Below are 25,473 nucleotides of genomic sequence, written 5' to 3'. Positions count from 1 at the left end.
TAATTGCCCCAGGAACAAATTAAAAAATGCTTTTCAACATTGAATTGATAAAATCTTATGAATAAATACATATGAAGTTTATTTAGATTTTAGGCCTCGAACTAAAATTTTACTTTAGGCCTTCAATTATACATGATGAGCTAGCTTCCAGATATACGTATTGTAAGGATGGAATAAAACTTAAAATTAACTATGATAGATATATAAATTAATTTAGATGAATTAATCTGAATAGCCGTTCAATTAATAAAAATACCCAAGAATATATAATATATACGTATGATCATAAAATGATTAAACTATATATCTGTTATGTTCTTAAGGACCAAACATCAAAAATATTATTTGCAAAGTAACTTAGGTACTTATAAGTTACTTGAAAAAGCTACAAATTCGTAAGCTGTTCTTATCTTTACATTGACATGCATCCACTTGTGTATTCATAGCAGTTTCTGCTCTGCAGAGGAATCAATTCCCTGAGTTCGGTGATTTTTTATTATTATTTCTTTTTTTGTCTGTGTTAGACAGATATGTTTCTTCACTTTGGATTGTTTATCGTTTTCATAAAGTCTAATTTATTGAGCATTTAGTCTCTCTAAAAATTGAATGTTTGTCCCACTATTCAAAATTGAACTCATGGGCTTGTCATAAAAATGTGTCAGACTATTTGCTACTCCATCCATCCATCCATCCAATAATACTCCTATATATTTCGTTTGTCCAAACTCAATTTAATCAATCTTTAAAATTAAAACTTAAATAATAAAAAATTAGATAAAAAAGTATTACATAAATCTCAATTTTTTTTAATAATAGTATAATTAAATATTAACCATATGATTATAACAAAGTAAAAGAAGACGAGTAAAAATAAGAGAGTCCAATCAAGCAGTTCAACATTAATTGAAATGGAGAGCGGTTGTTCTTTGTCCTTCCGTTTAGGATCGGATTTATATGGAATTCCGATTTACAGGACCCTACCCCTCTGAGCCCTTATATATGAAGGAAAATTATGGAATTAGGTAAAATTCTCAACATATTTATGAAAAACAATTATAGTTTAAAAAATATTTTATGTTGTTTTTATAGCAATTTCTCTTTGTTCCTTGCCTCTCCTCGTTTTCTCTCGCTCTTTCTATATCCCTCTCTCACTGATTCATTACCTCTCTCCAAAAAAAATAAAAAGAAACAATCAGATCTGGATCCAGTCCAAAAAACGAGAAAAATAATAATAATAATAATAATAAAAAAAACTTGATCTCGCCACCTCTCTCTATATATATATCTAAACCCCCCCCCCCCCCCAAAAAAAAAAAACAACCCGATCCAATAAGCTGGATCCAGTCCCAAAACGACAGAAAAATAAAAATTTAAAAATTTAAAATTAAAAAAAAACAAACAAATAAAATAAAACTACCAGATAAACTATAAAACAATTAAAGGGAAGTAGCAATTGTATTCAATCAAATATATGTGAGATTTTTGTATTTTATATTAATTGTATTTGAAAAATTATATTTGTATTTTTTTTATATCTCTGTCAAACATATTATATATCAATTGTATCCAATCAAAGAGAGGATGAGTACAGGTGTATCCATTGTATTTCGAATACAATTATACATAATACAAAATAATTATGAATCAAATTAATATAAAATACAATGTACAATAAATACAAAATACAATCCTCTCTCCTCCCTCTCTTGATCTCGCTCATCTCTCTCCTCCTAATATTTATTCATTTTGATACAAATTAGTTAATTTTGTATTTTTTCTCTGAAATCTACGAAAAAAATACAAAAATACAAATGCGTAGAAAATTAAAATATAGCTATTTATGATAAATAGTGAAAATATAGCTAAGGAGACCTAATTAATTAACGTGCTCTGTTTGCTGTTTATGAAAATTCCCTATCTATATTTCTGTTAGGCTATTAAGATTTCAGCATCGTAGAACTTAATGATTTTCACATACAATTCTATAACAATAAGCCAGTCAAGAAACATGCCTGAATTCTCCATAGTTTAGAGAAGAGTAGTGTTAATGTAACCCGCAATATTCATTTGCATGAACATTAGGCCTAATCTGTTAAATTGATTTCAATGCTTATAATAAGACCTTTCTTCATTAATGCTGATTTCAATAATAGCAGTTGGCTGTAAAGCGCAACATCAAGATCTAAAACTCCGAAATGAAATCTAATCTGTTCGCATCAGTGTAAAAAATTCAGAAAGTTAAAAATCGTAACAGATTTAGAGTGTAAATAAGGGCAAATGTTGCAAGTAAAACATGTTCATTTGTTAATACTTTGAGTTATGACTTTAAATATACTATTAGATTCATAAATGGTTTATGTATTTTAATGTATATTGATGTCCTCCTTTGGGAGAAACATTAGCATGCCATTTTAAACATAATGATGCTTAAAAATAAAATTTTATTATTCAATAATTTTTAAGATATTAATTAATAATATTTATTATCTTTGAATAAATAAATAAATTAACGATTCATCTAAATCATCTCATCAATGTTAGATGATTATATAAACAAATAATCAACCTTTGGCGATTTATAAATGTCTTATAACCAAAAACTTCAATTTATCCATAAATTTTATATCGGTTATAAGCATAAAAAAATTGAATAATTGAATTTAAGTTTAATCATTATTTTAAAATTAATTCTTCAAAGATTAGACCACTTTGGTGATTAATTAATCTCACATATAATTCCAAGAAGGATACGAAAACTGTAATTTTTTTAAAATTTTGTAGTCACAGCATATTGTGGGTGTAGTAGACTAAATTCAAGGTATTTAAATGCATTGTGAGTTCATCAAGTACAATCAGGAAAAACTCCAAATAATACTACTTTCATGAAAAGCATAGACATGTAATTCAAATATGATTCTAATAAATCACATATTCACTGTAAATCCAAATCCATTATCTTTTCTAATTTATCCATTTATTTCTTTTACATGGATTCATATACGGAATCATACATCTATTTCACATACTCTTATACATGTTATCATTAAACAAGCCATAGTCATATACCAAACAGAATGCAATTTGAAGTTGCCATCTAATGGTATATTAATTCGACAATAGTAAACAGGTACACAAGATCGCTTTCAATTCAAATAAGCGGAAACAATAATATTTGATGGCACTTAACAGTATGTCAAATTCTCGAAACACATAATTAGGGTTCATAAATTGGAAAATCATTAGTTCTTAAACCCTTCTCTGATACCACATGTTAGGCTATTAAGATTTCAGAATCGTAGACCTTAATGATTTTCACATACAATTCTATAACAATAAGCCAATCAAGAAATATACCTGAATTCTCCATAGTTTTCTTCTTGACCGATATCAGCGGCGGAAATACTTGATTGTCTTCTGTTCTTAAACAAAGAACTAAGTTTTGTTTCTTGCTGGAACTTACTCTATGTTTTGGTAGAGAGAGGACTCCTTTTATAATACGGAGAATAGAACAGTTATTTCTCACGCTCCATCAATGTGAGTTGTGGATAATAGGTGGTAGTTTTAACCCTAAATAGCTGATCAGCAGCATAATGAGTAGTAATTTATCACTTTGGTACCAATTAATGGCAACGCCAAGAAAAAAAAATAAACAGGTATGCGTGAATTATTTCTGTTGCTTTCTATCTAGTAGCACTAGTTTTTGATATTTTTTCTGGTTTAATGCTTCATTAATTTGTTTTGCTTCTACCTGCTTTAATTTATAAGACGAATCTTTTGACAATATATTTCTATTCAATTGCAAAAGTTTTTTTTTTTGTTTTTTTACATCACTATGATCAGTCTAAAAGATCGATCTTTTCTCAAGCAAACTGATTTATTTTTTTTAAAAAAAACACATTATATTTGGATAAATTTTAAAAATAAGAACAAAATATAAGTAGTGAATCTCAAAAATGGTATTGGGGATAAAGACTAACCATAGTCTTTTGACTTCTTCTGCCAATAAAAGTTTTCACCCCATCGTCTTTTTTTCAGATAGTTACTACTATTTAGTAAATAATTTTTTAGATCTCAGTCTAATAGAATTTTTTTCAAGCAAATTAAAAATTTTATGGAAAAATAATAGATAAAAAAATTAAAATTTTAGAACGATAGATGATAGTATTATACTTTGTCAATCCAAAAGACGATAGATGATAGTATTATATTTTGTCAATCCAAAAGACTATATTTTGATAACTTTTAAAAAAATAAAAATAAAATATACATAGTGACCTAAAATAATGACATTTGCGTAATTTTAACATATATCAGTCTGCTTTTTGTTTCTTCTATCTGTAGTAGAAGTCGCTGTATCTAAGTTGTGTAACTAAAAGCCTAAAGCTATAGTCTTTTGACAACTTTTGTTCATTAAAATGTTACATACTGAGCTGCTTTCACTTCGTATTTAACAAAATATAAAGCCACCGAAATGAACGACTCAATTCATCTAGAAGAGAAAGGAGAGAGAAAGAACAATTAATTCTATAAAACAATGAGAGAAAGAACAATTAATTCTATAAAACAATACTCCTTCCCTTCCTTTCATATTAAGTGAATTTTTGAGAAATTTTTCATTGTTCAAAATAATTGAATTGTTCAAAGTTCAAGATAGATGTTTGAAACTTTTTTCATATTTGCCCTATTATTTATTGAAGTTTTATATTTTCTAGGAAATAAATCACACTACTTGCAAAACTATATTTATGATTTTACAAAGGGCAATAGTGGAAAGCATAATTCAAATTATGTCCTTAAATATTTTTCTTAATATGTGTGTATTGCCTCACAAATTCACTTAATATGAAATAGAAGGAGTAGTATCTTAATTACTAGAATCAGTAATCGTAACTACGTATTCATACTTTTAAAAAGAAAATAACCATCTATACAGAGCGTGTTATTTGTCTACTTATTGCATTTTTGTGATATATTAAGTACAGTAAGATGAAAAGAAATGGAGAAGATCAAATACCACTCGGCCCATGAACTGATCCTACGAATAAGTTCGTCTCCATTTTGTGAGGGACAATTTTAAATATATACCATAAACTAATTAGTTTGTTACAAATATAATCATGTTTTATTTACATAAAAAGTAGTCAAAATCATAGGAAATTTACAGTGACTATACAATATAGCTTGTCAAAAGTCATAGAAAATATACACTGACTATATAATATAGATTACTTATATATGAGTTATACACTGAATATACATTATGCTACACTCAAAACTGAATATAGCTTGACTATACATAAAATATACACTGACTATACATGTCTATACAATGAATGACTATTTTTTTGATAATTAATTTGTGCAATGGCCACCGGATGTAATTTGCCCTTTTGTCTTCTTTGTGGCCCATAAGCCATTTAAACACACAAGGTTAGGCGGCTAACCTTTGTAGGTACAATTATGACAGAGAGGCCCATTATTTATTGATTACCCACCAATAATTTTGCTTTCTTTTGGGTCCAAAAGATCATAAGCAAACACTTATCATTATTGATAATCCATATAACACAACTTATATATTGCCTACTCTACTAATTATCAAATTAAGTAGGGACGATTTTCTCTTTCTCCCTAATTTGAGCATCATGTCGATCGCAAGCTAGTAATCTAAGCGTTTTTCCTCGTCTGAAGTAGCCTTATAAATGCAATACAACTTTAGGCAGGGGTGGAAAATTTACCAATGAAAACATGAATAGTTTGACCTGTCAATCTATTGGCTTAGTCTATTTTAGCTCATTTAAAAATGAGGTTGATTGTTGATATGTTAGCTCAAATTAATTCATAAAAAGCTTTGTAAATTTTTATATAAAAAAAAGATCAATATTTTTTATTTGATATGTTAATATAGTCATAATAAGGGAAATAAATAATTTTATGAACTACTTAAATAAACAAAAAAATTAAACTCAATAAAAATTAATTGGACGGGTTGAATCATAACTCGCCTTTTAGCTCATTTGAATTCAACTCAATTAACTTTTAGAAACTCGTTTATTTGACACAACTAGGCACATATGCAAGTGGGGACTTTGTTTTTTCAATACTTATAATGTTATAGCAATATGTGGAGAAATTTGAAGGGTTCTCAGTCCCCCCCTCTCTCTATATATATAGTACTGTATTATATATTGAAGCAATATAAAGACACAACTTGAACGATCTAGCTAGCAAATTTTACTCGACCATAACATATATTAACCAAATGCACTTCACCCGATGTCCGAATCTTGCATTGAAATCCCGATTAAATTCGAAAAGGCTCATTTAGGGAGGCGCTCTTAACGAAATGCACTCAATGATCGAGATCGATGACATTGTTCGATCGATCGAATCAAGATCGATCGAATCAACAAAAGCAAAACTCACTAATTATTGATCACAGTCTCAAATAAATTGTGGCGTAACGTAATATTGTGAGTTGTGAGATGCTCAATCAGCATTAGTAGTGACAAAGATATATCATTCACTAGCATTACACACTAGTGACTAGTCTACGTACTTCATTTTCCTTCAGCCACATATATAACCGATATATGTATCTAAAAGTTCTATGGCATCGATCGATGGATATGATCATGCATATTGCTCAACATTATTGATGAGTCACGTGTAAAGGTGGGCTCACCAGATGCTGACACTTTAACATACCTATTCTCCAATTAGTTTCTACCAATGTATGTGTACATATTGTATTGGTCTAGAAATAATATTGATGTGACTCCAATCCCAACGACCTGTCTACTTGCTGGATGTGCAAACAAAATGATAATACCTCAGGTCCATATTATATGTTCGTTCAATGTGATTTTGACTCATTAAGAAATTTAAGAAAGTAAAAAAAAAAAAATCTGAATCTTATAATTTTAAATTGAAGATATACTATTTTTTTTTTTAAAAAAAAAAAAAAACTTAAGCCATCACTAGGGTTGTGAGCCTTAGTGTGGGGGTTAGGCTTGACCCCAACCATGTCTATTCATCCACCAAAAAAAAAGGCATAAAGTTAGAGGGGACATGGACCTAACCTCTAACAAGAAACCAATCATTTAAAATTTATTAAATATAAATTTATAAAATAATTCAGATTATATTAAATTCATAAATATATTAATTTAAATAAATATTATGAATTAATATAATTGGGTTAATTATTTAAGTCCAATAAATATGAATTTACTTAAAGTCCAAATTAATTGATGGAAAATTTACACAAATGTACTACATTAAGAAAATATTTACCATTTATAACAATAATATTTTTTTCACTGAACACTTATAATACAATTTTAATACATATTAGCAAGAATAATTTATAAAAACTCATATAATACAAGTTTTATTCATTGATAATATATTTATCACATACTTTAATACACTTATAATATATTGTGTCAATTTCTTACCAAACAAGTATAATGTATTTTAAAACGCTTATAATACATTTATATTGCATGCAAGATTCACTTTTAATATATGACAAATATATCATAATATTGCTATAAATAGTAATAAATAAAAAATATCGCTAAAATCAGTAATTATTTATTAAAATGTGTTTTTCCTAATAATTTTTCCATAATAGATTTGGGCGACAAATGATGAGCCCACTTTATTAAAGTCCAATATTATTTCATCCTAGAGATCCATTTTGGTGCCACATGTCAAGTAACGTGTCGTGTCAAGTCAAACAAATAAGCCAATAGGAGCATGCCATTAGTCAAAATGACAAGTCCATTCGCTAAAGCCCAGTATGTCATGTCACTTAAATTTGATTGGCCATAGAAAAACCTATTTTCATCACAAGAAGCTAGAGAAAGCTCATAGATCAAACGCCGCAAATTTCTCTACAAGTTCAAGAATTTAAGAACAACTCAAGATCAAGACCACTAGATTCAAAAACAAGCCTAAAAGCCCCTTGTATTCAATTACAAGTCAAGGTCAAGTTCAAGAACAAGTGAAGATCAAGATTGTTAAGTTCAAGAACAAGTGAAGTTCAAGATCATCAAATCAACAAATCAAAATCAAAACCACAAGATTCAAGATCAAGCCTAAAAGCCCTTGAATTGAAGTAACATGTCAAGATCAAATCCATCAAGTTCAACCAGATTCAAGATCAAACTTATAAAGCCCTTGAATTTATATTTGAAAAGGCGAATCAGAGGATACATAGAGATTGTAACACTCATATTCAAAAATCAAATTCTACGATTGTTGCGATATTTTTCGTTCTTGATTATTATTTTCTCGACGTAACAAATAAAGGATTAGCCTATGCAATATTCTTTCTTATAAAATTGAAGATACGTGGAATGTACAAAAAAATTAATCTTATGGTCTTAAACATGCAAGATAAAAAGATAAAATTAAAATATTGCCAAAAAAATTAGATATATTTTATTTTTTATATTTTGACTTCAATTATTATAGAGACTTACGTTTGTCGTGCAACATTTCTAAATTACTTTAAAGCAACATCGTTAATGTGATCACATTTATGAAGGATGCGAACGATATGTGGGATAGGACAGCTAGTTATATTAGGGCTGTAGCAAGGGAAGTGCTAGGAGTCTCGACGGGTAGTCGTAGTCGGCATCGAGGGGACTGGTGGTGGAATGGAGAAGTGCAAGGGAAAGTGGAAGCAAAGAAGGTGGCGTATGCTAAGTTGATGGAGAGCAAGGATGAGGTGGAGAAGTGGACGAATGGAGAACTGTATAAGATAGCGAGGAAGGAGGCGAAGTCGGCGGTTGCAACGGCAAAAATGGCAGCTTTTGAACATCTTTATGCTGAACTGGAAGAGAAAGGTGGGGACAGAAAATTATTCAGGCTAGCCAGGGCCCGGGAGAGAAGGGCACGCGATGTGGATCAAGTGAAGTGCATTAAAGACGAAGACGGAAAAGTATTGGTAGAGGAGACCCTTATCAAACAAAGATGACAGTCATACTTCCATAAACTTTTGAATGACAAAGGGGACAGAGAAATTGTGTCGGGAGATTTGGAACATACAGGAAAGAGTCACGATTTTGGGGGTTGTAGGAGTATTACGGTCGATGAGGTTAAGGATGTTGTTCGTAGGATGCACTGGGGAAGAGCGACCGGACCTGACGAGATCCTTGGAGAATTTTGGAAGAGTGCGGGCTCGGTAGGTTTGGAATGGCTGACTAGGTTATTTAATGTCATCTTTATGATGGCAACGATGCCCGTAGAATGGAGATCGAGCATCATAATCCCACTTTACAAAAACAAAGGGGATAGCCAGAGCTGTGACAACTATAGAGGTATTAAGCTTCTAAGCCATACTATGAAAGTGTGGGAAAGAGTGGTAGAGATGAGGGTAAGGAGAGGCATGTCTATTTCAGATAACCAGTTCGGATTTATGTCGGGACGCTCAACTACAGAAGCCATCCACCTTATGAGGAGACTAATGGAGCAATATAGGGAGAGGAAGAGAGACTTGCATATGGTGTTCATCGACTTGGAAAAGGCTTACGATAAAGTCCCATGAGAGATATTATGGAGATGTTTGGAGGCTAAAGGTGTACCTGTAGCGTACATAAGGGTGATCAAGGACATGTACGAGGGTGCCAAAACCAGGGTAAGGACAGTAGGAGGGGACTCAGAACATTTCCCAGTTATGATGGGGTTGCATCAAGGATCAGCTCTTAGCCCATTCCTATTTGCCTTGGTGATGGATGGATTGACGCGACAAATTCAAGGTAAGGTGCCATTATGTATGCTTTTTACGGACGACATAGTCCTCATCGATGAGACTCGTAGCGGAGTTAACGCTAAGCTGGAAGATTGGAGATGCACCTTGGAGTCTAAGGGGTTTAAGCTGAGTAGGACCAAGACAGAGTACCTAGAGTGCAAGTTCAGTGAGACACCTCAAGAGGTTGGCGCGGAAGTTAGGTTCGGGGACCAAGCCATCCAAAAGAGAAGTAGTTTTAAGTACCTTGGTTCTATCATGCAAGACAGCGGAGAGATCGACGAGGATGTCACACACCGTATTGGGGCAGGATGGATGAAATGGAGGCTCGCCTCCGGTGTGTTATGTGACAAGAAGGTGCCACCACAACTTAAGGGCAAGTTCTACAAAGTGGTCGTTAGACCAGCTATGTTATATGGGGCGGAGTGTTGGCCAGTTAAGGTCTCCCACGTGCAAAAGATGAAGGTTGCCGAGATGAGAATGTTGAGATGGATGTGTGGGCATACCAGGAGTGATAAGATTAGAAATGAGGCTATTCGAGAAAAGGTAGGAGTGGCCTCGATGGAAGACAAGATGCGGAAAATGCGACTGAGATGGTTTAGACATGTGAAGAGGAGAGTCTCAGATGCACCAGTGCGGAGATGTGAGAGATTGGCCATGGATGGTTTCAGAAGAGGTAGGGGTACGCCGAAGAAATATTGGGGAGAGGTGATCAGACAGGACATGGCGCATTTACGACTTACCAAGGACATGACCCTAGATAGGAGGGTGTGGAGGACACACATTAGGGTAGAAGGTTAGTACATAGTGGTTTTATTCTCCCTTATTCGTAGGCGTATTAACGCACTATGATTTCTTGTACTCTAATGTATGTTATTTATGGTATTTATGTTATTATCCAATAATAATATCTACTGTTTTTTTGTGCTTTGATTATACTATTGTTTGGACCGTTTTCGTCATCTACTTATTTACTCTAATATTCTTGTCTGACCTTTTTCTATGCTTTTATTGAGCCGAGGGTCTTTCGGAAACAGTCGTCCTACATTGGTAGGAGTCAGGTCTGCGTACACTCTACCCTCCCCAGACCCCACGATGTGGGATTTCACTGGGTTGTTGTTGTTGTTGTATTTATGAAGGGAGTGTTGGAGTAACTGGTAAAGTTATTGTAATGTGAGCATGGGCAAGGTAAGGCTGCGTACAATAGACCCTTGTGGTCATACCCTTCTCCGGATCCTGCGAGCTTTAGTGCACCGGACTGCCCTTTAATGTGATCACATTTATATTGGTTGTGCTTAAAAAGGATGATGAGGTTACTACAATTATAGGTATTTCTTTCTTTTTTAATGAAATGGGCAAACTGATAAATCACATTATGATAAAATTATTACTCCATATTTTGACGTGGAGGGTTAAGTATTTTCTAAAATTAATTTATGATGGGTAGTTGAGGCATGGGAGAAGAAAAAGGGAAATGAGAGGTCAAAAGTGAATCGTGCATGTTAGGATATGGTCATATCTTAACTTTCACCAATTACCCCCTATGCATCAAACACAATGAGATTAGTGCATTTATTGCCATACGTTTTCTCCATTCTAATTGAGACTTTCTCCTATAGGCATTTCCTCTAACCCTGCCATAAATAAGGCAAGGTTTTTGGCCTCCTTTTCCCTTTAATTTGTCTCCTCCATATCAATGTTCCAAATCTTTCAAGAAAACAAAAACGGCTCCTTAATCCATACAATAACAACTACTCTATTCCAAACATATTGGGATTGGGTATATAAATCCTCATTGATCCCGAGGAGATCTTTTTAAGCCACAATGGCGATGATTCCCCAACAATATTGAAAAAAAGTCTTAATAGTATTGCCAAATTCTAGTTCTCCATGATGACTACGAAGAACGAGAAGAAAGGCAATATTTTGATGCAAAGGTATGAGATTGGGAAATTGCTTGGCCAAGGGACATTTGCCAAGGTGTACCATGCTAGAAATCTCAAGACAGGACAAAGTGTTGCTATTAAGGTGATTGACAAAGAGAAGGTGATGAAGGTTGGCCTAATTGATCAAACCAAACGTGAAATATCCGTCATGAGGCTAGTCAAACACCCAAATGTTGTCCAGCTCTATGAGGTTATGGCTAGCAAAAGTAAAATCTATTTTGCCATGGAATATGTCAGAGGTGGTGAACTTTTCAACAAGGTTGCTAAAGGAAGGCTTAAAGAAGATGCTGCAAGAAAATACTTCCAACATTTAATCGCTGCAGTCGATTTTTGCCATAGCCGTGATGTCTACCACCGTGATCTAAAGCCTGAAAATCTCCTTCTCGACGAAGGTGGTGTTAAATTTTTGTTACCATTTCCCCTAAAAACTTTAAGAGTCGTGAGAGAAGCACATTCTTTATCATGTTCTCAATACACATTTTTATTTACTTATCGTGCATGTCTTCAGCACGTGCTTTTATTTACTTAATTATGTCTTCATGAAACAGACGGCAACTTGAAGGTGTCTGATTTCGGCCTGAGTGCATTGTTAGATTCCAAAAGGCAAGATGGTCTCCTCCACACAACCTGTGGAACACCGGCCTATGTAGCTCCTGAGGTGATCAACAAGAGAGGTTATGATGGTAAAAAGGCTGATATTTGGTCATGTGGTGTCGTTTTATTTGTCCTGTTAGCAGGCTATTTGCCATTCCATGACCAAAACCTTATGGAAATGTACAAAAAGATAAGCAAAGGGGAATTCAAATGTCCACAATGGTTCCATCCAGAGGTAAGAAAGCTCCTCTCAAGGATTCTTGATCCAAATCCAGGCTCAAGAATCACCTTAATTAAGCTCATGGATAATTATTGGTTCAAGAAAGGATTCAAACAAATTGATAAAACCCCAAATCCAGGGAAAGATCAACGCGAATCCCCCCGTAGTGTTTTTGATATTGAGGACAATAATTCAGATGGAGAAGGACCTTCCAATCCTAAAAAAGATCAAGATTCAACAACAATGAAGCCTAGTTGCTTAAATGCATTTGATATCATTTCTCTTTCCCCTGGTTTCAATCTTTCTGGATTGTTCGAGAAGGAAAAAGAGAGAAGATCAGAGGCGCGATTCACAGCGAAAAAGCCAGCTTCTATAATAGTATCAAAATTGGAAGAAGTGGCTTCAAATGAGAGTTTTAATGTGATGAAAAAAGATGGGACAGTGACAATGCAGAGAATTAAAGAAGGGAGAAAAGGTCAGCTAGCAATTGATGCAGAGATTTTCGAAATTACACCATCTTTTCATGTTGTGGAAGTGAGCAAGAAATCAGGAGACACAATGGAATACAAGAAATTCTTTGATCAGGGATTGAAAACTTCACTTAAAGATATTGTTTGGACATGGCAAGATTGTGAACAACAGCAACACCAAGTTGAAAATCAAGAAAGAAATTGATCATCTTTTTGTTTGTTTTAATAAAAATTTTCATTTCTTTCTTGTCTGTAATTTCTTTTTCTTTTTTGGGGGGAGTGGAGAGGAAAGGGGTAATTGAAATTTTCTTGCATATCTTATATTTTCTTGTTTTTGATTGATTAGAGTATATTGTACAGGTCTAATAGGATGTACAGATCTCAATTGAATGCAAGTAAAAAATATGATGATGAAGCCAATTTTCTTTTATCTCTCTCCCCTTTTTTATTACATTTTCCTCTGTTTTATGATCTCATATTATCCTCTGCTTTATGATCTCATATTATCCTCTGCATACTCATCCATCATCAAATATCAGCGATTCTACTTACAGAAATTTGAAGAGAAATACTTAATAGGATGACATAGATGAGTTTTCCTCAAATTCGATGATATATTTGAGATTTTTCCCCGCGAAAAATAAAAAGAATCAGAGGGGACCAGTCCTCCACTAATTTAATTAAATAAGAAAAACAACTATAGAAATACCTATTTTTAACAGAATTAAGGACCAGAATTCCACTAACTACACATCATATGCAAGAGTAAACATGGGAATTTACAAAGTTCAGTCCTTAAATACCGGATCTTGCCCATCATATCCTTATCATCAAAAGATATTATAGTTAAATCTCGATATTTGTTTAACTACTACAGTGAAGTATGGTTATAGTTAATAGAAAATATATAATATAAAATAACATGAAAGATGATGTGAACAACATTCATATCTACTCTAAGTTGATATTGTAGAAACAAAGAACATATCTAATAGGTTCAACTAAACTTATGTTATTTATTCGATCAATAAAACATAAATATGAGAGATTAATCATCACTAAACAGGGGAATGAGAGTACAAAAGACCATGCTTCTAGATGGAAAATTCAAAACAAATACCCCCCCCCCCCCCCAATCAAATTAGCATAGCAAATAGTACTATAAGAGTATTTAATTTGGAATATTATATTGAGAAATTTTTTGGGGCAATTATATGAGGCAAAATAAAATTTAAAAAATAAACACACGAATGATTTGATGGTAGGAGATACGATTTGCATAGATTAGGCTGGAGATATTTTTGTTAATCGCCATGTAGATCTTTTATGGATGTTCCAAGAAGATGAGACGAAATACTTAAGGTGAAAAATAAACAAATTAATTATTACTTAAATCAACATAGACCAAAGGACAAACTATGATGCTTTTCTCGTACTCCTAAGAGAGTTGTTTGATTCATATGCTAATTATTTGCAAATTATAGTGCAGGAATAGTTTATACGATAAGATCATTTGTCTCTAAATCTTATAGTATTCATATGTTGTTAATATATGCTTTTTTATTTTATAACCTTTCGTATAAAATAATAAGTACATCCGTATTTCTACGTAATACGACTTTTTGATTCCAGTATTGAACTTCACATAATTTATGTGATATTTAATACTGAAAACAAAATAATGTAGTATTAAGCATATGGAGATTATATTTTAATTTAAAATACCAGATTTTATAGTGGAAACCAAATGATGTACCAGCCAAACAAACTTAGATGTCTAGCATATAAATAATTAGTGGTCAGTTGGTTAGAATTATGCAGCTATTAATATATAAGGACAAAGTTGAGTTATTCCACCTTTGTTAATTTAATATCATGAATAACTTATTTCCTAACCAACTACAAAACATGATATATATTACTTATGTAAAATTTAGTACTTTCATAACTCACCTCCAAATCAGCTATCAAACGACCAGTGTTAGTGTAGTTCGAAAACAAGTTATGCAAAGACAAGTAAAAAGAAATTCAAGAGGAAACAAAAACAAAAAAAGAATAGCTTCCCTTTCTCATCTCCCTAGTTCAATAAATGATTTTCCACCACTTTCATATGTATCTCATCCTATTTTCCCCTTCTCTTTAGTTTGCAATTCCTAAAGTAAAAATTGCGCGAATTGACAAACATTATTAATTTATTATTTAATATAATTTTAATTTTATATAATTATAAATCGCAATTACAGTTTAATAAAATTTGCTATTATACAAATATAATGACTCATACAAATCTATAAGCAAATTTAACGGCTCATATACAGATCTTTAAAGCAACTTTGTATTTTCTTTTGTATTTGTATATTTCAGAGCTCATATAAAAATATGTAGGGGCACATATACAAATATTTAAAGGTTTGTATTTGTATACAAAGCGAATTTATGGCTTATATACAAATTACTAAAGCAATTTTGTATTTGTATATACAATCTTTTTGAAAGCTCAATTTGCATAATGCAGCAAAAAATATACAAATAAAAATTGACATAACAACTAAAACTATAACTATGAAACGTAATTAGACAAACCGTAGCTAAAAAATTTAGCTATTTTTGAAAGTTATTAGTAAAGAATTGTAAGGTGCTCCCAAAGATTCGCATATAACAAAACTAGATACCAATAGCTCCCCCACAAAAGTCAAAAAAGGTAACCACAAAATCAAAATCTAACATGCCTTAGAATTTTGGCAAGTTTGATAGCAACGGCTGCCGTCTTACGACAATAAACAAAGCTTTCAATCATTCACTACCACTACCCAGTGGTGGGTCCTCCTTTTTTTTCTATGGTCCAGAAACATTATTACAAAGTTTTTTTTAATTTTATTTTATACTAATTTAAAACCAAACTTTGAATATTCCTGATGCCATTTTCAAATTTCTCTGAATAAGTATTACATCAGCTAACGCGAACCAGAAGGCCTCTTTTTTTTGCTACAACTACCAGTTCCATAGACGGGACGGACTACTATTAATATACAATTAGACTACGAAATCTTGATCGCGAACATCAACTCATGACAAAGTGCTACGCTGAGGGTTCACTGGTGTGGCGCTCCATCAGTCTAGCTTGGCATGTGTTTCTGCTTTTTGGTATTCAGGATTCAAGAATTCTCCGTTCTATTGGAAGCAGCCTCCACCTGTCGCTACAAGTCCACAGTTACCTACCAGACGGAACAAACAGAAAAGTATTATTGAACCGAATAATTAATTAAGAGTATGACTGTCAAGCTAGTTTTGTTTGGCATCCCATTATAGGATACCAAATCATTAGAACCTGCTGGCCAATGCAATCACACAGATCTAGCAATAAGTGAAGATACGAAAGAACATAAAGAAGGATCAAACATAAACATAAACATAAAGAGAGATCTAGCAATTAGAAACCAATGTGCTTAGCTAAGGCAGAACATAAACACTAGACTATCAACGCACAAGTGCTTGTTCAAAGTACTGTACATAAATAGATGAGTCATCAGTTAATTGGTCTATTGCTAGATTATATAAAAATTCACAAGTGGCCAAATTCAGGCAATCAGTTGCAGAATACAAAATGAGCAATTACGTCTTTCAGTACCAACCACTACTAAATATTTAATTAATCATACCAGCATCATAGTGATGAATGACCTGGCCATAATAAGAAAACAATGTTTTATTCTTTAATATGAGAAAGGTTGGTCCACAAATGTTCAAATGGCAGTATTAAGAAAAGAATATTAAAAGGGAAAGGACGAGTCCTTCACTAATTTTAAAACAACCATCAGGATGCTCATTTTTAACATAATAAGGACCGGAAGACCACTATGACACAGCATAACAAAAGACAACATATCCAAGAAGTGACAAAGATATGTTCTTGCCTTAAGAAGAGTATCAATAAGCATGTTTTCAGGAAAGAGTAGCGGACCAATTAGCAAAAAAAAGATGCAAACTAGATATTTTTGGAAACTTGATGATGTACCAATTCCCCTCGCTTTTATTATTCTCGTATTTGATAGAGACAATATGGACTATGTTGCCTAGACTAGTCCCCTTTTGTAATGATCTTGCATCATATTCCAATCAGTAAAAGATAATCAATCCCCTAGTGGTGAAACAATAGGACTATCATTAATGAGAGATCATCAAAAACCACTTTTTTCTTTTTAAGGTAAAATGGAACTTTATTACCACAGCACCCAGAAGGTGCCTCAAAAGGTTAGAACATGCTAGTCAAATTGAAAGCATACTCCTATGAGTGTATTCACTTTCCAGCTATGGTCGCCAGACTCTCTAAAAATGTTGCCGCACGCCGTATCAAATCCTCCAAACATGCACTGTTTCTAGAGTCCCGACGTACACACGTCAATATTTTTGAAAAGTCCGAGCAACATAAGTTTCCAGCACATGGATAAATTCCAAAGGCCCCTTCCTTCAATTAAAATTCCGCATCTCATAAAAGAGGGTTTATACCTACTAAAAGCATAATGGCAGAACCATTCTTTCTGAATATCTAACACCCCATTACACCAAAAATCAAGCAATTTATGTCTATTGAGTATTGACACTATCTCCAGAAATGTCAGTGTACTAAGTGCTTGCCTTTTATGCATTTTATGCAAACGAATTACTCACTAGCGAGCAATTTTTACCCAAAACCATTTTCCAACTAGGATTATATGAGACTTTTTGGTTCTTCCCATTCCACTTCAGTTCTAACTAGAGCCACTCTTACCATCAAAGCACAAGTTATCCTACCTTTTCTCTAATTAATTTGTTCCGTGTATGGTCTTTTATCTCTGCACTATTGAATTTTTACTACAGATTTAGGCATTCTATACAGACATCATTCAGCATAAAGCACTTCCCATCTAGTGGAAAAGCAAAAGGCAGTGTGAACTATCAAAAGAAGCAAAATGTGTGCTTCAGGTCTTAGTAAAAAAGTTATACTCTAGGCTGCAAGGTATGGAAAAGATTGAGGAAAACAATTTGAGCACGATATATACCAATTTCATCACCGACCAAGGATGATCAAAGAGCTGGTTTTCGTAAATCTAAAACATTCATCTTCACAGATACAGTGTCCTAAAACATGCAAACAAATAAAACCTATCTGGCTTCACAGATACAGTGATTGCCTGGCTAGTTTGTACTTTGGTAGCTATCAAAAAAAGAGTTCTTCTTTTTCCTTTTTCATTGAAGAAGATCTACTAATGCAAGTAAAATGAACTGAAAGGGAAAACTCCAGATTGACCAAGCAAATAGGAGGCAAAAAAGTGAACAGTTAATGACAAGCATTAATCATCCAGCAAGGTTTTTCCGATTAAGCTTGGCAGGTAACATCTTCAAGAAAATCTATAAGAGCCTTAATCCAAATTCCAATCATCAAGGTGATAGTGGCCTTGATCAACTTGGCAATACTTTTCCGAGAAGAAGCATATTACAGTTCATGAATGATTCCCCTTTCTACAAGACCAATCCAGACATGACAACCAAAACAAAATAAAACAAAAAAAGAAAAAACTTACATTCTCTTTATTTTCTCAATATATTGTGAAGCCCATATGTGTGGAGGGAAGAATTGGACAAACTTTTGAATAGTTAATAAAAAAAGAGTGGTCTGAAGCGCGAGGCATCCTGCATTCACGCAAGTTTTGAGGAAGGACCGCACCCCAAGGAGGATGTGATGTAAGCAGCCTATTCAAACGCAAGTATCAAAAATTGATTCCATGAGAAGTTAATCAAATATTTGTGAAATTATTGTGCAGATGTTATTAGCAAAAGTTGCTGTTTATTCAATAAATGTTTCATGCGGTACAACCAATGGCAAATGCCTGATGGTGATAGCTACGCCTTAAGTTGCTCCGACTCTTCACTTTTGGTGCCGCGCCCATGTCGACACGACATGGGTGTGAGTAGGGAATCTGTACCCAACCTGGTCAACCGATTTTGGATACTATGACCAAAATCGACAGATTGAATGATTTCTGTAATCAAAACAAAACCTAAGGTGAAACTGAAAAAAATTAAATACCTTGTATATAGAAATTTCTATGCTACTCCTTTTCCTTTTATCTCCTTTCAAGATTCTCCTCTTATCAATTTCTCATCATGTTTTCCACGTAATATCATATAATTTAGGTTTTATAACTCTATTTGTAGATATTTGAATTATTTTTAACTGAATCCTAGCACTCGTATCAATGCCTGGATCCATATCCCCAAATATTAAAATTTAGATCATGAAGCATTCGACCTCTAGATCAGCACCAGTATTGGACATCCGTTCCCCCAAGTCCAAGCAACTTAGACAACACCTGCTTCTTGTCCGTACTGACTAAAGAAAGTTGCACAAAACAAGAGCACTCAAGCATATTGCATTCACAACCTATGGGACATCATCGCTGGCCTTACAATATTGAGAAGCTCAATCTGTAATACAGCGCTTCCTACAGAGAAGTTGAGAAGCTCAGTCTATAACATTGCACTTCCACAAGCTACAGACTACTACAACCAAGCATTTGCTCATAGGAATAGCGTGCCAAATTCTATAGTTAGTATTAGATTATTACTAGAAACAGAAAACAAAAGGAAATTGAGAAACGAGTCAATTTTGAGACACTGATGTGTTCATTCTTAGATAAATTTATATAACATCCCACAGCAAGAACAGAAATTACAAGATTTGACAACCTTTGAACACGAGCTAATAACAGATGCAAAAGTGCAAAGAATACAAAGTGCTACCTATATAAATGCACCTAAAGATATAAAAAGGAAAGAGAAAAGAGCTTACCCTTTCCCCTTCTCTCTCTCTATTCAGTATCTGATGGCAAATGTGATGAATCAACAGGGTATCCAACTTCATGAGCTAAATTCTGTAATCCTGGCTTCAATTCCCTGTTGTAAAACTCCTCATACTCCATGCTATCACCTCCTTTCTTCTTCACCTCAACAACTCTCAACGATGGCGTCAACTCAAATATCTCAGCTGCAACTGTCAACGGCCCCTTTGCACCCTCCTTAGATCCCTCCATACTCACTTTACAATCCTTCTTCCTTACTGCAAAGCTCACAACTTTAGCAATTTCCTCCAACTTATTGATGATCTTGGGCACAGGAGCCCCAGATACAAACCTTGCCCCATCTCCTCCCTCCTCAAACAAACCTGACAAATCAAAGCCACGGGAAAATGAAATGATATCAAATGCATTCAAGCTAGCTGGCCTAGGCAAACTAGCCGACCTCCTTCTGATCTCTATTTCAGATTCAGACTCTGATCTATCAGACGAATAATCAATCCCACCATACTCATCATCATTTATACTACACAGCTTATCACCCTCAATATAAAATTTGACATGTTTAAAACCCTTCTTGAACCACCTATTATTCATAATCTCCTGAACGGTGATCCTGGTTTCGGGATTTATATCAAGAAGGTGCTTTAGAAACCGAGTTAATTCAGGTGAAAACCACCTGGGACATCTAAATTCACCCCTATATATTTTCTTGTACATAGCCATAATATTCTGATCATGAAATGGTAAATACCCTGCCATTAGCACAAAGAGTATCACCCCACATGACCAAATGTCAACTTTAGCTGCATCATAACCCTTTCTACCTAACACCTCCGGCGCCACATAAGCCGGGGTACCACAGAAAGTATGAAAGAGCCCATCTTGCTTTATCTGCTCTGAAATGGCACTCAGGCCAAAATCAGAAACTTTGACGTTCCCATCTTCATCTAACAGTATATTTTCTGGCTTTAGGTCCCTATGGTAAACACCACGGGCGTGACAAAAAGCGACAGCAGAGATTAACTGCTGGAAATATTTCCGAGCAACTTCTTCCTTAAGCCTGCCTTTGGCAACCTTATTGAAGAGCTCACCGCCTTTGACATACTCCATGACAAAGTAGATTTTGGCTTTGGTAGCCATAACTTCGTACAATTCAACTATATTTGGGTGTCTAACTCTCTTGAGAATTGAGATCTCACGTTTTATGTGATCAATAAGACCCACTTTCAAGATCTTCTCTTTATCAATCACCTTAATTGCTACGCTCTCATTCGTCTTCACATTCCTAGCGTGATACACCTTAGCAAAAGTACCATGCCCTAGTAATTTCCCAATTTCGTACCTGCCCAACAGAAGCCCCTGATTTTCCTTCTTTCCCAGACTTCTCGTCGGCGCTAGGTTGCTGCTGGTGCTGGTTTCGCCGGCGGTAGCGATGCCGGCCATGGATTCTGCAAACTTTAACCAAATATATGAAAAAGAACCGAACTTTATCAAAAGGGTGATTCCAAATTGCGATCAAAAAGCCAAAACATCAGATGGTAATTCAAAATTTGCAAAAAATCAAACCAAAAAAAAGGCTAAAATATCGTTTGAAGATTTGCGAAAAAAGAGGTAAAGGGAAGGCCAAAAAAATCAATAGGATTAGTTGAAAGTCAGCCTTAATAATGGTTTTTTTGAGGAGAAATTTGCCATTGAAATGGTGGGCTCTGGTGTAGTTGGAGATGTTGATGTTATTGAGCTATTTTTAGGTTTCAAGAAAAATGGTTGTGTGCAGATGATGTGTCTCCTTTATGTATACTCTCTCTATATTTATGTGAGTGGTGTAGGGCTAACGGCAGGTCCGGGTAATGCGTATGAGGATTTATACTAAATATAAAATTTGTGGGGGAATCCACAGCTGGAAAAATTGTCAAGTTAATTGTCAATTGAAAAAAGGTTTTTTTTCTTTTTAAAAAAATAATAAGAAGAAAATGATGCTTGAGTCACGTGATATACATGTGATTGGTTTTTACGTGGATAGAATTTATTGGCTTTTGAAAATGTATGGTGTGTGCTTATTTGAATGGAAATTTCCCGACGGAATATCCTATTTTTGGTGGCAAATTAGGTGAAACAACAAATTAACGCCTAATATTTACGTAAAATAACGATGATTTAAATATAAAAAAAAGCTTAATATTACTCGAAATAATGGTAATTTAAAAAAAAACGCCTAATATTTACTCAAAATATCGATAATTTAAAAAAGATACTTAGTTTAGTATTTCATCCATAGATACATTTATTAAATATGTAAATATTATTATTGTGTATGCGATATGGTATATTCCGTTACAAAAATATTATATATGCATGGATCGATGCATTTGTTATGCTTGTAAATGCAATTTATTTCACTATTATTATTACTTTTTTGACAAGGAAGCACAGTCACTATTCTTTCAATGTGCGACATAACCACACAGGATAAACTTTGTTCCACTATAATAAACCGCAAATCATATAAGAAAAATAAAATGCCTAAGGTGTATATTATTATTATTATGCGCATTCAAATTGTTGCTACGTACGTCTCATAAATATAGGAATTATAGCTACGTTTCATAATTAGAAGCAAAACTAGGGCAATATACAAAAAAATATCTTTCTTTTTCTCGAAAAGGAGTTTTATTCGTATTGTTCAAGGCTTTACAGCCGCTAAGATATGTACGATCACGAGATAATGGTGAAATATTGAGGTATTTTTTTTGGCTATGAAAAAATATTTATAAATACTGAAAATTTTGTACTTGCAATTATTTCTTGTTAATGTTTCAATTATAAATGCGTACTAAAATGCGTAACCATAATCTCAATACACTCTTTTTTTTTCTTTTTTTTTTTACAAAAAACTGGGATTCTTGAAAATAGGAGAGAGGTTTACTAGGTGTAAATCGATTCCTCATCAATAATTTGAAAATTTAGATAGTCAATTAATTGAGCTAGTATTAAAATTCTCTATGAATGCTCTCCTTCAACTTCAAATACCATTTTTCACAATTTCAATCAAATACTATTTGATCCTCTATTTAAGTATTTTTCAATTTTATAAACATGGATTTTATTTTGCTCATAAAAATTATATCTCTCATGATTAACGTGATTTTGTGGATTGTGTATCTTCACTTTCTCAAGTCTAATTGAATCATGCTAGTTTTACAGCTAATGTCAACGTAACTTTGTTGAAATTGAGAGAAAAATGAGAAAATTTAATAGAACTAGAATTTGTCTATTGAGAGTTTGTGTGTCTCTCACATTTAATACTATACTATATTTTTTTTGTTAAGTCTGATTAAATATGAATTTCCACATTATAAGACACATCGAAGAAATTTCAACCATCTCACCACAATCCATGTTGATACTACACATATTATCTAAAATTGAATTACTACAATTGCTTTGTTTTCATTTTAGGAGGTAAAGAATGAGTTTTGTTAAGTTGAATCATTGGTACTCTTCGACTTATAACTTACATTTACCAAATTTATCGATTTCTTATGTTGGTAGACTTAGAAATATGTACCAACCTAAGTCAGATATGTAGATTAAAATATCACCTTTAGACCATAAAGATGGTAATGTCTTATCTTGAATTCTATTCACATCTATTCCTTTCTTGAAAATTTGACATCTTATCTCTTCTTTATTTAGGTAAAGATATGTTTGCTAATTTTCTGGTCCTCTTTCTTTTTTTGTTTTTGTTTTGTATGAAAACATAAATATCTCAAGGAAAAGTAAAATATACTCATCAAGATGTAGACTTTTCTTTTTCTGTAATATTAATGATTATAGTGTAGTCATCATTGCTTCTTTTCTCCTACTAATAACAAAACTTTGACAAGTTTGCTTGTGTAATTCCTAAAATTACTTCTACACCTGACGTGCACATATATCTTTTTCTTAGGAGTAATAATGAAGGTTAATGAAAAAATAGCTTTCTTCTTTTTCCCATCATTCATTTTAGGAGCCGAGCCCGGTGTCATGACCCGCCACTTGATCATGAAGATGGGGGAAAGATCTAGAGTCTTGGAGAGGTTAATAGAAGACTCTAGAATGTCCAAGAGAATTCTTGAAGAAGGTAGAAGAACCTAGAGTCTTGGAGAGATTAGTGGAAGACTCTAGATTCTTATAGAAGCTTGTAGAGAAGTCATGAAAGACTTGGAATTCTCTAGAGTGTGTGGAGAGTTCTAGAGTAGGGACTTCTTTGTAAATATGGAAGGACTTGTATAGCAATTTTTATTTATAATTGAGCCCCTTAGGAGTAGTATAAATAGAGGGGGCATTCATTTGTAGAAAATCATCAAGCAATCAAGCATTCTTCCAAAGCAATACAAAAGCCTTCTTCATAAAAGCTCTTTTGTCTTTCTTGCAATCTAACATTCCCTTAGCGATCTAGTCTTAAAGGCTTACTTGAGCTTACAAGATCGTGAAAGATTCGTGAGTAAGTTGTCAAGTGCCGCACGGAAGTCTTAGTGGAAGTCTAAGTCCGTGACACCAGGCTTTAAGTTGGTCAAAATCAACTTAAAATTCCTTTTTAACTTTTGGACGTGTTTGTCTAATGCTAACTTTAAGCCATAAAGTTCTTAAAGTCAGTTAAAAATGAAAAGTTAGGATTCCTAACTTTTTTTTTTAAGTGCTTAAAGTCATTTTCTTTTACCATGGAAATTACTTTTATATCTCTTATATTTTAACTAAAATTCCCAAACTACCCTTTTTATTCTTTTAACCCTAAAATTCACATCATTTTCCTCATTTAAGCACTTTTATCCAAACATTCAACTGCTTATTTATAAAAATAACTTTCAGCACGTCATAAATAAAAGTTACTTTTTTTTAAGCTCATACAAACCGACTCTAGATTTACAAAAATAATGATCATGCAAGCAAAACATTATTTTATCCTTCAGTAGCAAACCAAATGCAAATTGGGTACCTTTAATGATGATTGCAAATTTGAGCTTCAACGGCTTGGAGTAAGTCCGGGAAAATGAAGATTCAACGCAAAAAGAACAACCTTTAATAAAAGCTTAAAGTCACTAAAATAATATTTCCTCCGTTTAATATGTTTTCTTATTATAATTTGACATAGAGTTTAAGAAAGTAATAAGAATTTTCAAATCGTGTGATCTTAAACTAAAAATATGTGTAATGTATTAAAATATCTTTTAATCTTGTGGTGTTAGACCAATCATGTAAAAAATCAAAATTAAGACAACTAAATCGAATAGGAGTAATAGGACATAATTAAGAACGTATAAAGGCAAAATGAAAAAGTATTGAAGACACTATAGAGTAAGAATTCAAATAACGAAACCTCTAATTTTCTTTTTAATCCTTTAGATTTCCCTTTCCCTTAGTGGTCTTCTTTCGCTGATCATGGACTTCAATGTCTAGATAAAAAAAATATTAAGGAAACCAAGTCATCAACGTATATATATTGCACACTTAGCTTCTTATAATTTATGGATAGATAAATTATTATACCATAAATTATAGTAGCAAGTCAACTTAATGGTCGGTTTGGAAACACTATTTATTGTTACAACACTTTCAACGATTACAAAGGTACGGTGTTAGGTGGGAAGGAAAAACGTTTTTCATTTTG

General features: G+C 33.1%; 2 protein-coding genes across 4 annotated transcripts; one reads left to right on the top strand and one right to left on the bottom strand.

The window, feature by feature from the left end:
• The first annotated feature begins 11,302 nt into the window (after window positions 1-11,302).
• LOC129874533 (CBL-interacting protein kinase 5) lies at window positions 11,303-13,420 on the top strand. The gene is made up of 2 exons (XM_055949828.1): window positions 11,303-12,098; window positions 12,255-13,420. Exons 1-2 carry the CDS (start codon window positions 11,651-11,653, stop codon window positions 13,193-13,195), a joined length of 1,389 nt encoding a protein of 462 aa, XP_055805803.1. The 5' UTR covers window positions 11,303-11,650; the 3' UTR covers window positions 13,196-13,420.
• Window positions 13,421-15,716: 2,296 nt separating this feature from the next.
• Window positions 15,717-21,675, bottom strand: LOC129872027 (CBL-interacting serine/threonine-protein kinase 12-like). 3 transcript variants are annotated; one of them, XR_008762378.1, is made up of 3 exons: window positions 19,820-21,675; window positions 18,552-18,720; window positions 15,717-16,205 (listed from the first exon to the last, which is right to left on the bottom strand). XR_008762378.1 is itself a non-coding variant. In XM_055946863.1 (2 exons), exon 1 carries the CDS (start codon window positions 21,267-21,269, stop codon window positions 19,839-19,841), a length of 1,431 nt encoding a protein of 476 aa, XP_055802838.1. In that variant the 5' UTR covers window positions 21,270-21,674; the 3' UTR covers window positions 15,717-16,205; window positions 19,820-19,838. The 3 variants fall into 3 exon arrangements, 2 of the variants coding, with proteins under 2 accessions (XP_055802838.1, XP_055802839.1); XM_055946863.1 differs by lacking the exon at window positions 18,552-18,720 and having other exon boundaries at window positions 19,820-21,674; XM_055946864.1 differs by lacking the exons at window positions 15,717-16,205; window positions 18,552-18,720 and adding an exon at window positions 18,731-19,472.
• Between the last annotated feature and the right edge of the window lie 3,798 nt (window positions 21,676-25,473).

Source organism: Solanum dulcamara, chromosome 11 (assembly GCF_947179165.1).
Source record: "Solanum dulcamara chromosome 11, daSolDulc1.2, whole genome shotgun sequence".
Taxonomy (NCBI): domain Eukaryota; kingdom Viridiplantae; phylum Streptophyta; class Magnoliopsida; order Solanales; family Solanaceae; genus Solanum; species Solanum dulcamara.
Note: the sequence above shows the minus strand (reverse complement) of the source record. Positions and strands in the feature narration are given on the sequence as shown.

What these genes read in the sequence shown, in the direction of transcription:
- LOC129872027 (XM_055946864.1), bottom strand. Translation starts at nt 21,269, where the DNA reads ATGGCCGGCATCGCTACCGCCGGCGAAACCAGCACCAGCAGCAACCTA.
- LOC129874533 (XM_055949828.1), top strand. Translation starts at nt 11,651, where the DNA reads ATGATGACTACGAAGAACGAGAAGAAAGGCAATATTTTGATGCAAAGG. An exon ending in AAATCTCCTTCTCGACGAAG is followed by an intron (nt 12,099 to 12,254) that starts GTGGTGTTAAAT and finishes TTCATGAAACAG; the next exon opens with ACGGCAACTTGAAGGTGTCT.